Genomic DNA, 14,471 nt, shown 5'->3' with positions numbered 1-14,471 from the left:
AATAATAAAAACATAGAATGTACTTTTTTAAGTTGCCTCAAGACACTGAGAGGTAAATAAGTAGTTAATAATAATATTATTCATGATAATTCATGCTAAATCATGTATTTTCTCCGCCCTTTTCCGCAGTTTGGCACCTCACGTCACATTATTTTACCGAAGTCAGCCCTATAGCTTCGGCGCAGTGCCGACTGCCGATCACTGACGTTTGTCAACAAAATGGTGCTTGACTCTTGAGACAGGCTAAATTACACCATATTGTTAATGACATTGAGCATACATTTTTTAAATACCTTCGCGAAGTAAAACTTCTGTACGCAGTACTTATTATTATTCTGTGCCAGAGCGTCGACGTGACGTCATGGCTGCCAGATGCGCAGTTAACTCGAGCGGGTTGTAACTTGGCATTTTTACCCGTTAATAAACCAATTTCACTGACGTACCCTTCCAATTGCCAAGCTGATGACAATCTAAAGTCAGTGACGGTCAGATTTTTTAATTCAGCTTAAGTATAATTTTTACAGCACCGTACTGCACTGTCTCTGTCCAACAAATGGTCAACTGATGAAGATTGATTCTCAAAATTAAGTTCGCTCTGTAACCTATCTATATTACTATGTTATCATCATTTCAGCCATATGACGTCTACTGCTGAACATAGGGCTCCCCCATTATTTCCATAAAGACCGCTCCAGCGCCTTCCTGCTTGCTACCTTTATGAGGTCGTCGGTTCACCTTGTTGGTGGATGTCCTACGCTGCGCTGCAATATAATTAAATAACGACAATAGCACCTGAAGAAGACCTTCTCAATTTATCTCCACTATAAAGTTTGTTCAGCCAGATGTTTGCTGCTGAGATAACGCACGGTGTTTATAACGAGTATCCGAGATGAAACCGGGCTGACACTCTGGACCGATTGTAGTGGAAGGTTCGAATCTGTTAATTGTGACAGAAGTAGTAATTATGAAAGGGTGCAAAATGGGGAAGCTGGAGAAAGTGCCTTTTGAAGAGGCGCTGAACTTGACTGGTAAGTTTCTTAAATTATCCTTAAGTCATTTTAATAAAATCGACAATATTGAATACTTTCTTTAGAGAAATTATGTCTGAGGTTTTAGAAAAAATCGCCATTCCAGCAACGGCCTAAATTGTCATCCTAAAGCATCCTAAGCACAAAATTATCTAGGCAACTAATATTTGTATTTATTATCTCGTGATCAGATTGACTTGCCATGAAAACTAGTACAGTAAGTCACATTACATCAGACCCGAAACTTATGTCTAGGGTCTTCCATTTCATCATTCATTACATCCGTAGAATATGCGGTAGTCATAAATTCGCTCAAAATACAGTAGGACCTATTTCAACTCATCAAATGTGGCTCATGACCTGCAGCTCAGCAAGATGAGTATGCACCAATGTCACACATCAATGGCGACTCACAAAATCTGACGCCAAAATAATATCTTTCCTCTTGCTCCTTCCAGGGTACGGCAAGTTCAACATCCTGACCTTCATGCTCTGCGGCAGCATCATCATGGGGATGTCGTTCGAACTGTTCTCCGTGGCGTACCTGGTGCCAGCCAGCGCCTGCGAGCTCGACACCACCAGCGCACAGCAGGGACTCATGGCGGCCATGCCTCTTGTAGGTGAGCTGTAGAGGACGATTGATCCTCATTGGGTCTTATACACCCGTATTAACAAACTATGCGTGCTTAAGTGAAGCAGCAAATCGAACGCAGAGCGTTGAATAGAGCTCTGTTATTGGTTCGTGTGTGACCCTGTGCGTCCACGCGCACTGTGAGACCTCATGTGATGTTTGTGAATATGGGCGTCAGTCTTCACTGCAGGGACACCACGACCCTCTTATTGAGAGGAGAGCTAAAGGAGGATTTAAGTCACCTTTTACTACATTTACGCGAAGTTTAATAGCGAGTGGTATATTCGCCACACTTTACACCACATTGTGCAATACTTACAGTTTTAGCATTAGAATATAATAATTGTATTACTATCCATATTTAAATAAACATGACACTGCTATTTTTAAAACTAATAATTACGTCAGAACCAAAAGTAATGATAACAAAAATCTAAACTTAAACATCAACTTCTTTTTTGTTTATCAAACAAAAAACCATGACCGCGTCAGGACTGATAAACGATAAGAAACGGGTGGATCCTTATCTTCTATTACTAAAACTTTGTAATTATTACATTAGTGAGACAATAGGATCGACTCAAGCATTATTATACACATAATTAGATGTTTTACTTCATATCGCATGTATTTCACAACTTAAGCAAATCTACAACGCATCTAAGATAAAGCAAGCTTATGCAGAGGGTAATACAACTCAAAATAACCCCGTTTTGGGTTGTTGCAATCATCGGAATCTGCGTCAAAAACATTTTGAAAACTGTACTTTCCGAAAAACTAAATATACAAAAACCAGTCTTCGAAAATCAAAATTTTCAAAACCTAACAGCGAAAACTAGACTTCAAAAACCTAACTTTTTGAAAACCTAAATCTATCTCCTCTAAAACCTAACTTTTCGAAAACCCAACTCTTCGAAAACATGTCAGGGGCTGTACAATTGAAATAATATTACTACCTATTTTATATGATTTTACTATTTTATATGATTCACATGGATCCGAGAAAAATAACGGATACGTCATGCTTACACTGCTGAAACATAGGTTAACAGAATAGTGACCACTAGCACTGATGCATAAAATATCAGAACCGGGAATAGGTACTTCGGTATTTAATTAAAAAAACGAAACCTACTGAATTACATGAACACTGCCCAGACAGCTGATAGAACCTGGTATAAGTTTCAAATTCTGGTGGCAATATACCTATAGGTTAAATCCCTATAAAGGGTCTTATACATGTTTGCAGGTATAATCGCCACATCCCACTTCTGGGGTTACTTGGCGGACACGCGCGGGCGGAGGAAGGTGCTTTTCATCTCTATGGTCATGAGCTTCGTGGCCGGCGCCGCTTCTGCCTTCTCCCCGAACTGGATCACTTTTAGCGTGTGGAAGTTCATTTCTTCTGGCTCGTGAGTATCTACTGTCTTATGCTAGATTTTAGACCTCGACTGGAAGGTTCTTCAATAAGTATATTAAATTCTAAATTATATTAAATACAGTGTGGCAGGTGCCTTCGCCCTAGCCTTCACTTTGCTGAGCGAGTGCAACCCTGAGGCGAAGCTGTCTTCCCTGCTAGTACTTACTGGCACTGTCTTCTTTTGCTGCAATGGGGCTATGGCAGGTATGTATTACCTTAACCATAATTTGTATAATAACTTTTCTTCTGTTTAGTAAGCTCCTAATCACAATCACCCCTTAAAACTTGATTTTTTCTTTACAGTCATAGCCATCCCAATTCTTCCTCTCCAATTTTCGTACCACATACCAGTCCTCGACATCTACTTCAACTCCTGGCGACTCCTGGGTATCCTCTTCTGCATGCCCTGTGTCATCAGCGCTATTGGCCTTCTCTTTGCCTTCGAGAGCCCGAAGTTCTTTCTGAGTGTGGGGAAAGAGGACAAAGCCTTGGATACCCTGAGGAGTATGTTCGTGATCAACACTAAGAAAAGCAGTGATGAATTTCCTGTAAGTAACAAACCCAAACAAATTGACACCTTATTTCTCGTAATTGACTCTTATTTATTTTGTACGTATAGAACAACGCAGAACAACTAACATCAAGAAAATCACCTAACCTAAACCTGGTAAAATGCTACTGCTTTATTAGGCTGACTACCACCACGCTCTCTAGTTTGGATCCAACTAACTTTCAAACTAATATAAAACAAAGTCGCTTTCCGCTATCAGTCCCTATGTACTCGTATGCTTAAATCTTTAAACTACGCAATGGATTTCGATGCGGTTTTTTTTTATTAAATAATAGTGAAAGGGCCGCTAGTATCTGATAAATTATGTACAGAATGTTCCTAACTAAATCCACATTTCTTTTGTCGATAGGTGATGTCTTTGGCACTAAACGAAGACGACGCACCAGCAGCTGTGAAAGGTTTCTGGTCGTCCATAGTCACGCAGACCACGCCGCTGTTCAAAACGCCGCTCTTGAGGAACACCATACTGTTGTCCATCATCTTCGTCATCACTTATATTTGGTATGGCTTCTACCTTCTTTATAATTGGGTAGTAAAAAGATTCAGGGAGTAATGATTATTACAGCTCAGGTTAGTAGACCTTCATTATTGCAACACACGTAAGGACTAAGGAGGTAATCAATAACTGATATTCACGTTATAAATACCTGAGTAGTAGTTGAAAAGTTTATCTGAGTTTTGTTTCTTCTCGTTATGTTCCAAATTCTGAAAACGATATTTTCTAAATTAGCTTTGGTAAGAATATGCTAAGTGATGCTATTGGTGTATACTTTAAAAACACCTACAAAGGTAGCGGGAAGGCGCTAGATGCAGGCCACCACCAATCGCCCATTGTGAAAATCATTGGGGGAGGCCTATGTTCAGCAATGGACGTCCTATGGCTGAAATTGATAATGATAATGATACTTTAAAAAAAGTTAGAAACTAACTTACGTATTTTGTTTGACCCCATCCAGCTTACACCCCTACGTGGTGTGGTTGCCATACATCGTGGACGGGTTCATGCGCTCGGTGCAGCGCGGCGAGGAAGGCCTTACCTTGTGCCAGCGTCTCCAAGCCACGCAGAACATGACCACTGACGAGGTAAACAATTTCGCCATTATCAAGATTCATAATCACGTGTAGTATATTAATAGTCATTTATTTCAGAAAGCTAAAAGCCTTACCCCGCTCTTCCTTCATCCATCGCTGGGAATATCAGCTTCCCCAACCCTTCTGACTAGCGTGAAAAAAAAAGAAAAGTGACCATAATTCTGGACTTTGACTTTGTCAGCAACTGACTGACGAGTATAGACACGACTCTACCAACAACTACATTTTTACTCAAATTTATTACTCCGCCACATAGTCACATCATTATCAGTATGAGTAGAACAACAAGTACTCAGTTTTTAAACACAAAAATAACTGTTCACAGATGGAGAACAAATGTGCACTGAATGAGTTTGCGATAACCTTGGTGATGGGCATCTTCTTGGTGTTAGCCGTCGTCAACACGGGCATTTCTATTCTCATCAACTACGTCAGCAAGAAGAAGGTTCTTATCTTCATGCAGGTACGTACTTATAAAGAATCATTGCATAATTCAATGGTTGATCCTGATTCCTGAATGTTCTTAACTGTTGAGCTAGGAAGAAAGTTGTCCGAAATTAATTTCGCATCTTCAAAATTAATAGTCAGATGCATTTCAGAATACCACTCTTAAGTTATTGATGTCAAAATTACACGTTTAGTTTGACATTTACATACACGCACGTCGCACATTGCACATCCATGGAGTGAGAATCCAGACTAATTATCCCAAATGCATGTATTACCAAAAGATCATGAAGATACTTCTAGAGCCACACTAATGAACAATGAACATACATCTTCTGAACCACATTGCTTCATTGTACACCACGGCTGTACCTTTTAAACCAAGAATCTGCCATCAACATCTATTCATTCAATTCAATCAGCCTTCAAATTGTTTTTTTTTCAGGTCCTATGCGGGGTGTCAGGACTGCTGGTGAACAGCACAACGGTGTGGTTCCTGAACGCGATCTTCTTCATCATGTTCCTCTCAGGCATCATCAACTTCAACTGCTTGGCCTCTTTCAGTGTTGACATATTCCCTACTTATGTCAAGTGAGTATTTTATACTACGCTCTTAGATTATGCCATATACACTTTGTATTACGAGAAAAAGCTTAGCTGATGGCCGTTGGAACAGAAAAGTTTATCTACCTATATCTATACTAATATTATAAAGAGGAAAGATTTGTACCTATTTTTATATGTTTGTTTGTTTGTAATGAATAGGCTCAAAACCCACTGAACGGATTTTGATGAAACTTTACAGTATTATTGTTCATAATCCAGAATAACATATAGGCTATAATTTATGACGATCTGTGACAAACGAAATTTCACGCGTGCGAAGCCGCGGGCGGAAAGCTAGTCGAATATAAAACAAACCAAAGTGGAAGACTAGTGTANTGATATAAAATATTTGCTTATTAATGTTAAGCTACCCACGCTTTCACTTGTTTTTGAAGGAAGAGGTGAAAACTAAAAATTAAAAACTTAAATCCTTATAATTTTTCGATTAATGGGTTAAGCCCCAAATTTGAAGTATTTTTATCGATAAAATTGTCCCTAGATTTCGCCCTTAAAGTTTGATCACTACATGCCCGGACACACTGTATATATAGAAGATGTAGGTATTCAGAATTACAATTATTACAATAACAAAATATTAATTAGGTACTTAAAATAATATCTACCTAATCATTAAAATAAAATAATAAGGAACCATTTGGTCATTAAAGGATCTTCTGTAGGTATTTAAAATTACAAAATNCTAGTGTACATTATTTAGTCAAAGGCCGAAATGTTTGGGCTTTGACTAAGACTTCTAGTCAGACCTGAGGATTGACTAGTCAAACCTAGGAGTGCCGGAACTTCGAGGTTTGACTATAACATAAGCAGAGCTCCCATTCGGTGAACCGACAACCTAGTGGAGGTCGCGGGACACCACTTGGATGCGGGCAGCGCAGGACCAGTCTTGGAAATCCTAGAAAGAGGTCTTTTTCCAGCAGTGGAAAAACTTGGCTGAAACAACGAAAGATGTTTTCTTGAATTTTTCTTTCAGTGGAATTGATCTATCTTTCGTTCTTCCAGGGCGATGGCCGTCTGCCTAACCCTGATGGTGGGTCGAGGTAGCGCCGTGCTGGGCGTCAATATCCTGAAGGAGATGCTCAACACCAGCTGCGAGGCTTCCTTCTACGTGTTTGCAAGCATTGCTTTATGTAAGTCTTTACACAGTCCCCTTTTTCCTGATTTTCAACATGAAGTAAAGTCCTGTTAATTTTACAGCAACTTCAACGTTTGTCGCGTTTGATTTGTGGCTTAAATAAATAACTTCTCGTGAATTTCACATGTCTTTAAACTGCAAAGATAAAACTATTTGTTCCGAATCTAAAATGCTAGATATTTCGAGAAACGAAAGAAGTGAAAACTAAAAAATAGTACGCAAAACTGAAAGGACGTTTATGCTTCTAATTAAAAAGAGTTCTTTTGATCTTAATAACAGTAACTCTCTGAATAATGATCTTATTCACAGTGGGCGCAGGTCTCCAATTCCTCCTGCCAGAGCCACCCCAACGAAAGAAGTGCGCTGAAACTTGAAAAGGAATCAGAACTCTCCAGGCAGACCAGCTCCTGTGCCATGACAAGCAAATAGTTTTAAAGCATATTTGTTTTTATATCATGCTAAAAGTAAAACAAAACACGGTAGAAATGAAATGAAGGTTTTTTGATTAATGTTATTGATGTTGATAAATTTTAAAATACTCGAAGTAAGATGAAGTGTGTTGTTCGGTTGAGGGTTAGGTATAGTTTAATTATTATAAAGTAGATTTTAAATAAATTCTGTGATTTTATGCAAATGGTGTCTTTTTTATTCAAAACTATGACATTTTTCACTCAATTGAACCGGTGAATGTACAAAAATTGTCTCAAAATCATTTACACTCACATTTTCTCTTCAATCATGACGTAACAACGAAACAATTTTGGCGTATATTTCTCATTAATTGAGACCTCATTAAGTGGGTCTAGACAAAGTGCACATTTTAATCGCAAACCAGTCAAAAAGTGGTCGAAAAGCCTTTTTTTGTATGGAGTTTTGAAGGATTCGATCATAAAAAGCATTTTGTCTAGGGGGGCAGAGCTGACGTGTCTTCTAAAGCATGGAACTTTTGGGATGGTCAAGTTTGTTCAAGCCAGTTTATCTCGCTAATAAATCAAACCTAGTATCTACTTACTCTACATATCCAATTCTCTTTGCTCCTACAGATAATGTTATAGCATTTCAGTCAATTGGCAACTCAGAATAATGAGTAAGGTACTATCGGGGACTCTTCCGCCTGACCACTTTGTAGAAATTTTAGCGTAAGCGCATCGCTCCGGTCACGTGCTCACCCCGTCTCTAATTGGTTACGCATTTTACTATATTTTTACTACGACCAATAAGAGACAATCAGGGCTTAGGTTGCAATACGAAATACCATTGTGCACTTTATTGTCATAGGGTTAAGGTTTAAAACGAAATGTTTCTTTTTCTTCAATCTTTCTTAGTTTTAGGCTGAGTTGCACCATCTANTAGAGCTTGGTTTGCTAGGGCAAACATCTACAGTGGTGCGCCGACGCTGCTTAGACTCGAAACATGAATGAACGGGGGCGGAGCAAAATCGAGCGTGTGTGTGCAAACAATTTAGGCCCTTAAGGTGTCAAGGCGTTCGAGTCCCCGATAGTACAGTAATTTTCTGGCTTATGTAGCAAATAGGTATTTTCTGAATTTAAATACAAGTTTCAAGCTAACAAGGCGTCCGACTTTAGCAATGTTCATATTATAATTTATTTTCCAAATACCTACTTGTTTCGTATGAAAAATATCTGAAGCGCATTATAAAGTTAAGATCTCAATAACTTCTATAAAGTATCCTACNTAGTGTAAGCAGAGCTCCCATTCGGTGAACCGACAACCTAGTGGAGGTCGCGGGACAGCACTTGGATGCGGGCAGCGCAGGACCAGTCTTGGAAATCCTAGAAAGAGGTCTTTTTCCAGCAGTGGAAAAACTTGGCTGAAACAACGAAAGATGTTTTCTTGAATTTTTCCATAACTTTTGCAGTGGGACTGATCTATCTTTCGTTCTTCCAGGGCGATGGCCGTCTGCCTAACCCTGATGGTGGGCCGGGGCAGCGCTGTGCTGGGCGTAAACATCCTGAAGGAGATGCTGAACACCAGCTGCGAGGCTTCCTTCTACGTGTTTGCGAGCATTGCTTTATGTAAGTCTTTACACAGTCCCCTTTTTCCTGACTTTCAAAGTGAAGTGAAGTCCTGTTAATTTTACATCAACTTCAACGTTTGTCGCGTTTGATTTGTGGCTTATATACAAAATAACTTCTCGTGAATTTCACATGACGTGTCTTTAAACTACAAAGTTATAGTTGCTCTATTCCGAATCCGAATGTAAAATGCTAGAAATTTCGAAAAACGAAAGAAGTGAAAATAAGGAAGTTAAAAAACAGTCAGTACCTACGCAAAACTGAACGGACTTTTTATGCTTCTACCTAATTAGGAGTTTAATTTCTTTTGTTCCCAATAACAGTAATTCTCTTAATAATGATCTTATCCACAGTGGGTGCAGGTCTCCAATTCCTCCTGCCAGAGCCACCCCAACGAAAGAAGTGCGCTGAAACTTGAAAAGGAATCAGAACTCTCCAGGCAGACCAGCTCCTGTGCCATGACAAGCAAATAGTTTTATAGCATATTTGTTTTTATATCATGCTAAAAGTAAAACAAAACACGGTAGAAATGATAGCAGTTAAGAAAATATGAAGGTTGGTTGTTCATAATTTTGAAAAATACTCGAAGTAAGATGAAGTGTAAATAGTTCGGTTGAGGGTTACAGTTTAATTTATACTAAATTAGATACCAATTAAATTCTGTGATGTTATGCTAATGCTGTCTTTTTTATTCAAAACTATGACATTTTTAACCGGTGAATATACAAAAATTGTCTCAAAATCATTTACACTCACATTTTCTCTTCAATCATGACGTAACAACGAAACAATTTTGGCCTGCATTTCTCATTAATTGAGACCTCATTAAGTGGGTCTAGACAAAGTGCACATTTTAATCGCAAACCAGTCGAAAAGTGGTCGAAAAGCCTTTTTTTGTATGGAGTTTTGTCTAGGGGAGCAGAGCTGCCGTGTCTTCTAAAGCGTGTAACTTTTGGGATAGTCAAGTTTGTTCAAGCCAGTTTATCTCACTAATAAATCAAACCCAGTATCTACTTACTCTACATATCCAATTCTCTTTGCTCCTACTGATAATGTTATAGCATTTCAGTCAGTTGGCAACTCAGAATAATGAGTAAGGTACAGTAATTTTCTGGCTTATGTAGCAAATTTTCTGAATTTAAATACGAGTTTTAAGCTAAAAAACCATCAGACTTCAGCAATGTTCATATTGCAATTTATTTTCCACTAGCGGCCGCCCGCGACTTCGTACACGTGGATCCCGACCACTTTGGGTGGTTTCGTAAAATATTTTCTTAGCGGTTGCCAACGTCATAACATCTACCTGCATGCCTTTCAGCCCGATCCGTCCAGTGGTTTGGGCTGTGCGTTGATAGATCACTATGTCAGTCAGTCAGTCACTCACTTTTGAGTAATAGGTAATATTTAGATAGTATTTTCCAAATACTTTGTGAGTTTCGTATGAAAAATATCTGAAGCGCATTATAAAGTTAAGATCTCAATAATTTCTAGTATACTACGACCTACAGTATCAATAAAAATCGGATCAAACCAATGGACAAACGAGCTACGAGAATAGCCACAACAACGCCACCTATCGCAAAGGCCACGACGAGACGAGCCAGTAAATCACAATACGCCTTCCGCCGTCCGGTCGGAAGCGCTTTGTGATAGATAGCCTGCTAGGGCTGCCTCTGGGCGTCTATGATGGAATATAATGGTATATGGACAAAAAATAGGCATTTCAACCGACGCAAGTACCAAAGTAATTTAAGTGTATTTATAAAAGCGATAGGTCACTGATTGACTGACTCACTCATCACGAAATCTCAGAAATTACAAGTGCAGGAGTTTCAAAATTTTGCAGGGGGGTTCCTTCTAGAACGTAGGTGCTCAATAAGACGCGATTTTGCAAAATTCAACCCCAAAGGAGCTAAAACGGGATCCACGCGTACGAAGTCGCAGGCGGCCGCAAGTGGAATATAAAGGTATAATTTTATTATGGCACATCTGCCTTTCCAGTTTAAAAAATAGGTATTACAACCGACGCAAGTGCCAAAGTAAAACGAAAATAAAAGAATTTATTTACACGCTATTTAATAAGTAGGTAGTACCTATTCAAGTGTTCAATTAATATTGAATACAAACTTCATTTTAATAGAGGCGTTAATAAAATGATGTCTCTCAGCGCAAATTATTATCAGCCTGCTTTCATCATTTCAGCCACAGGACGTCCACTGCTGAACATAGGCCTCCCCCAATGCTTTCCATGTTGATCGATTGGTAGCGTCCTGCGTACAATACAAATACAAAAGACAATGCCGGAAATTGGCGTCTTTTTTTTTTCGCGCGGCCATCGACCAAACTTTGTTTTTTGATAACAAAATAGTGCAAGTTTTGTAAGAAATTGCAACAAAATATTGCGCTATTTTTTTATTGCGCTGATTCAGCTCCATACTGATGTCTGGAGCCTCTAATGGATGATATTGTTTGTTTACACATACAATCTCACTATTTGGTTGCAATTTCTTACAAAACTTTGCGCGCAAAAAGCAAATCTAGTATGAAAATCATCAAACTTCTAATGCTCGTAACTCAGTTCAGACTGAGTTTAGAGGTATACATGACATAGTAAGTTTGGTTTATTACACTATTTTGTAATCAAAAAACAAAGTTTAGTCGATGGCCGCGCGAAAAAAAAAAGACGCCACTTTCCATACAAAATCTGGCATTGCCATTTGTTACAGCCCTTAGGTCGAGGTGGCTATCGTCACGAGCTGACCTCCATATGTGAACGAACCCAACATGTCGGCAAAGAGTAATTTAAACATTAACTTAATCAGAAGGAAAAATTATGCAAATCACCTTATAGTCCTAAAATGCGAATTCATGAAATATTTCAAATGTATCTTATCATTACATTAGTCTATTTTTAGAAACAATCATAAATGTAATGTCATTTGTACCTTTTATCTTTATCTAAGTGATTGGCATTAATTTACATATTTATCGCTGTGATAATCGAAACATACTAAAATAATAAAAAGATCTAGATATACAAATAAATTATGTGTGACATTAAACCAGTCAATCTCATTCGAAGCCACAAGATAAAGCTAGTCATGTCACTCATGAGACATGGTGCTATAGATGGATTCATCCACGAAGACGCGCCCCACCATTCGTCCGTTAATGTTTGAGTGTTACACACACACTACAATAATGACGCTCGGATTGCTCGGATCAAACACCTCGCACCCCGCGCTTCCCTCGACCAAAAATTGGTGGGGCGCGTCTTTGTGGATGAAGCGATCTTAGGTACTCTATTCTATTCTATGCATAAAATAAAATTCCTCAATTTTGTGTTACATAACTTTTTTGTAGTCGCTTTGACTACGCCGTAGCAGTCTCGTAGTCATTTGACTATGGATGTCATAACTACGGTATATTTTGCGTATTATGTGTTTTCAGCTTCTGGTATAATGTAAGTGTAACCTTGAAGTTCAGTAGTAATATAACATTTATGTGCCCCAATTTTTGTCTTTATTGCTAACAACGGTATTATCAGTAAACTATGCGAATTCACATTTGTACGAAATTGTTGTTTAAATTATTTAGTTTACCGTAAAACGTTTCATTACCATACTGCCATTGCCATTTATAGGTCCTGGTGTACAGTTAACAACACATCTGACTCTTATATACTTTGCAAAAAACTGCTATTATTTACAACTGCTTTAGATGCTAAGCTACTGTATAGCTTGATGTGCTCTCGACTTTCCATCGTGGCCACAAGATAGATCACAAAGTAGGATAAAAAAAATTTGGAGTATTTTTTACCGAAAAATAAGGTATTAATATCCCCATAATCCGTTAGCACATATTCGTTTATCATCACCGTCCTATTGAGGTTAAGATATAATGAGAAGCTATAATGATCCAATATGAAAAGTTATTGTACTTGAGCACCAACTAACTCTAATGGATTTACCTAAAGACAAACGACACTTTTCTACAACTAAGTTATCAAAATGTACAAAATACTCGTGTAAAACGTGACTGAAGATAACAAACATGCCACGGAATCCTTACGCTACGTTACGTTAGAACCATTACGTTAGTACTTTTATTTCAGTAAATACATATTATTATGTACCTACTTATAAAATGTAGGTAAGCCGTCCGTAACTTTGCCTTTTAGCATTAGACGAGTTAATTTTACCATCGAACATTGTAATATGCAAAAGAATCTAAATAATAACTAAAAGGTGACTGACTGACTGACAGACATAGTGATCTATCAACGCACAGCCCACTGGACGGATCGGGCTGAAATTTGGCATGCAGATGTTATGACGTAGGCATCCGCTTAGAAAGGATTTTACGAAACTCCACCCCTAAGGGGGTAAAACGGGATCCACCGTACGAAGTCGCGGGCAGCCGCTGGTGTTTAATAAATTCCACGCGTACGAAGTCACGGGTAGAGTTAGTTATTATAAAAAGACGTGATGTCAGAACTTTCACGTCATAATGACCGTAATGAGTACACCTGCAGGCGACAGGCGACACGTAGAGGTCTAGAGGTCTAGATCTAGTCTGGCCCAATTTATTCTGCAGAGGGCGCGGCCCCAGCTAACTAGGCCAACAGCCAACAGCCAGCGTATCATGCACACATGCATCCTAGAAAGTGTGGAGGTGGCATCCGTAATTGGCCCTATACAATGGCTCGGGGACAATTTAGACTGCAGGTACAGGTGGGTATTTAGAGGGGCGCGGCCATTGTGGAATCTAGGACGTCATGGACACACGCATTCAGGAAGTTTGGAGAAGACGTTGATAATACCTAACACTTAGATGAAACGTCTCAATGTTTATTTGTTTTATTCACAACAAGAAAGCTTTTGACCTGCATCTCATCTGATGGAAAGTGATCAGAAATCCTGAACCACAGAGGAACTGGCATCATACCTCTAACTGCCGGAACGCAACAATGTTTTTAACATTGTTAATATGGCGACAGACTTAAGTAAGATGGTGGTAGCTAGCCAGGTGGACTTAGAGAACATTCCTAAATAATCATTTTTCCATTAAAATCCACAGATTAATTTTAAGATAAGCACAAGCAAACACTTGCAGCGAGGGACTTTAATAAAATATGCAGTGATGACCATGTTATGCAAATTAACATTCAAAAAGTTTTGGAAACCCTGCTGAATTATGAATTATCCCTATGGCGCGCATGCAACTCTCACATAGATCTACGAAGTGACAGTTTATTTTTAGAGAGCTAAAATGGCTTTGATAATTTCAGTAATCCGGAAATATTGTTAAGAATATGGATGTTATGAAAAAGTTATTCGTGATTTCATGATGACTAATTAATATTATCAATAAATACTAGTTAAAAATAGAACAGCTTAACTAAATAATGCCATTCTAAAAATATGTATGAATGAAGATTAATCATTGATAACAAAACTATGTACGAGTATGTTACCATAATAAATC

General features: G+C 38.5%; 1 protein-coding gene across 2 annotated transcripts; it reads left to right on the top strand.

The window, feature by feature from the left end:
* Positions 1-902: 902 nt before the first annotated feature.
* LOC114358809 (synaptic vesicle glycoprotein 2B-like) lies at positions 903-9,455 on the top strand. Of its 2 annotated transcripts, none has more exons than XM_028312859.1 (11): positions 903-1,028; positions 1,487-1,648; positions 2,909-3,071; positions 3,162-3,283; positions 3,383-3,627; positions 4,000-4,151; positions 4,607-4,733; positions 5,068-5,205; positions 5,635-5,780; positions 6,816-6,943; positions 9,338-9,455. In XM_028312859.1, exons 1-11 carry the CDS (start codon positions 965-967, stop codon positions 9,400-9,402), a joined length of 1,512 nt encoding a protein of 503 aa, XP_028168660.1. In that variant the 5' UTR covers positions 903-964; the 3' UTR covers positions 9,403-9,455. The 2 variants fall into 2 exon arrangements, with proteins under 2 accessions (XP_028168660.1, XP_028168659.1); XM_028312858.1 differs by lacking the exon at positions 9,338-9,455 and adding an exon at positions 7,258-7,732.
* Positions 9,456-14,471: the final 5,016 nt, after the last annotated feature.

Source organism: Ostrinia furnacalis, unplaced genomic scaffold (genome assembly GCF_004193835.3).
Source record: "Ostrinia furnacalis isolate ACB-3 unplaced genomic scaffold, ASM419383v2 OfSCF4115, whole genome shotgun sequence".
Lineage (NCBI taxonomy): Eukaryota > Metazoa > Arthropoda > Insecta > Lepidoptera > Crambidae > Ostrinia > Ostrinia furnacalis.
The sequence above is the reverse complement of the archived record's forward strand: the minus strand, read 5'-3'. Positions and strand labels throughout refer to the sequence as shown.

Coding starts and splice junctions, on each gene's coding strand:
- LOC114358809 (XM_028312859.1), top strand. CDS start 965: ATGAAAGGGTGCAAAATGGGGAAGCTGGAGAAAGTGCCTTTTGAAGAG. Junction 3,072..3,161: donor AAGTTCATTTCTTCTGGCTC/GTGAGTATCTAC, acceptor TATTAAATACAG/TGTGGCAGGTGCCTTCGCCC. Junction 3,628..3,999: donor AAAGCAGTGATGAATTTCCT/GTAAGTAACAAA, acceptor TTTTGTCGATAG/GTGATGTCTTTGGCACTAAA.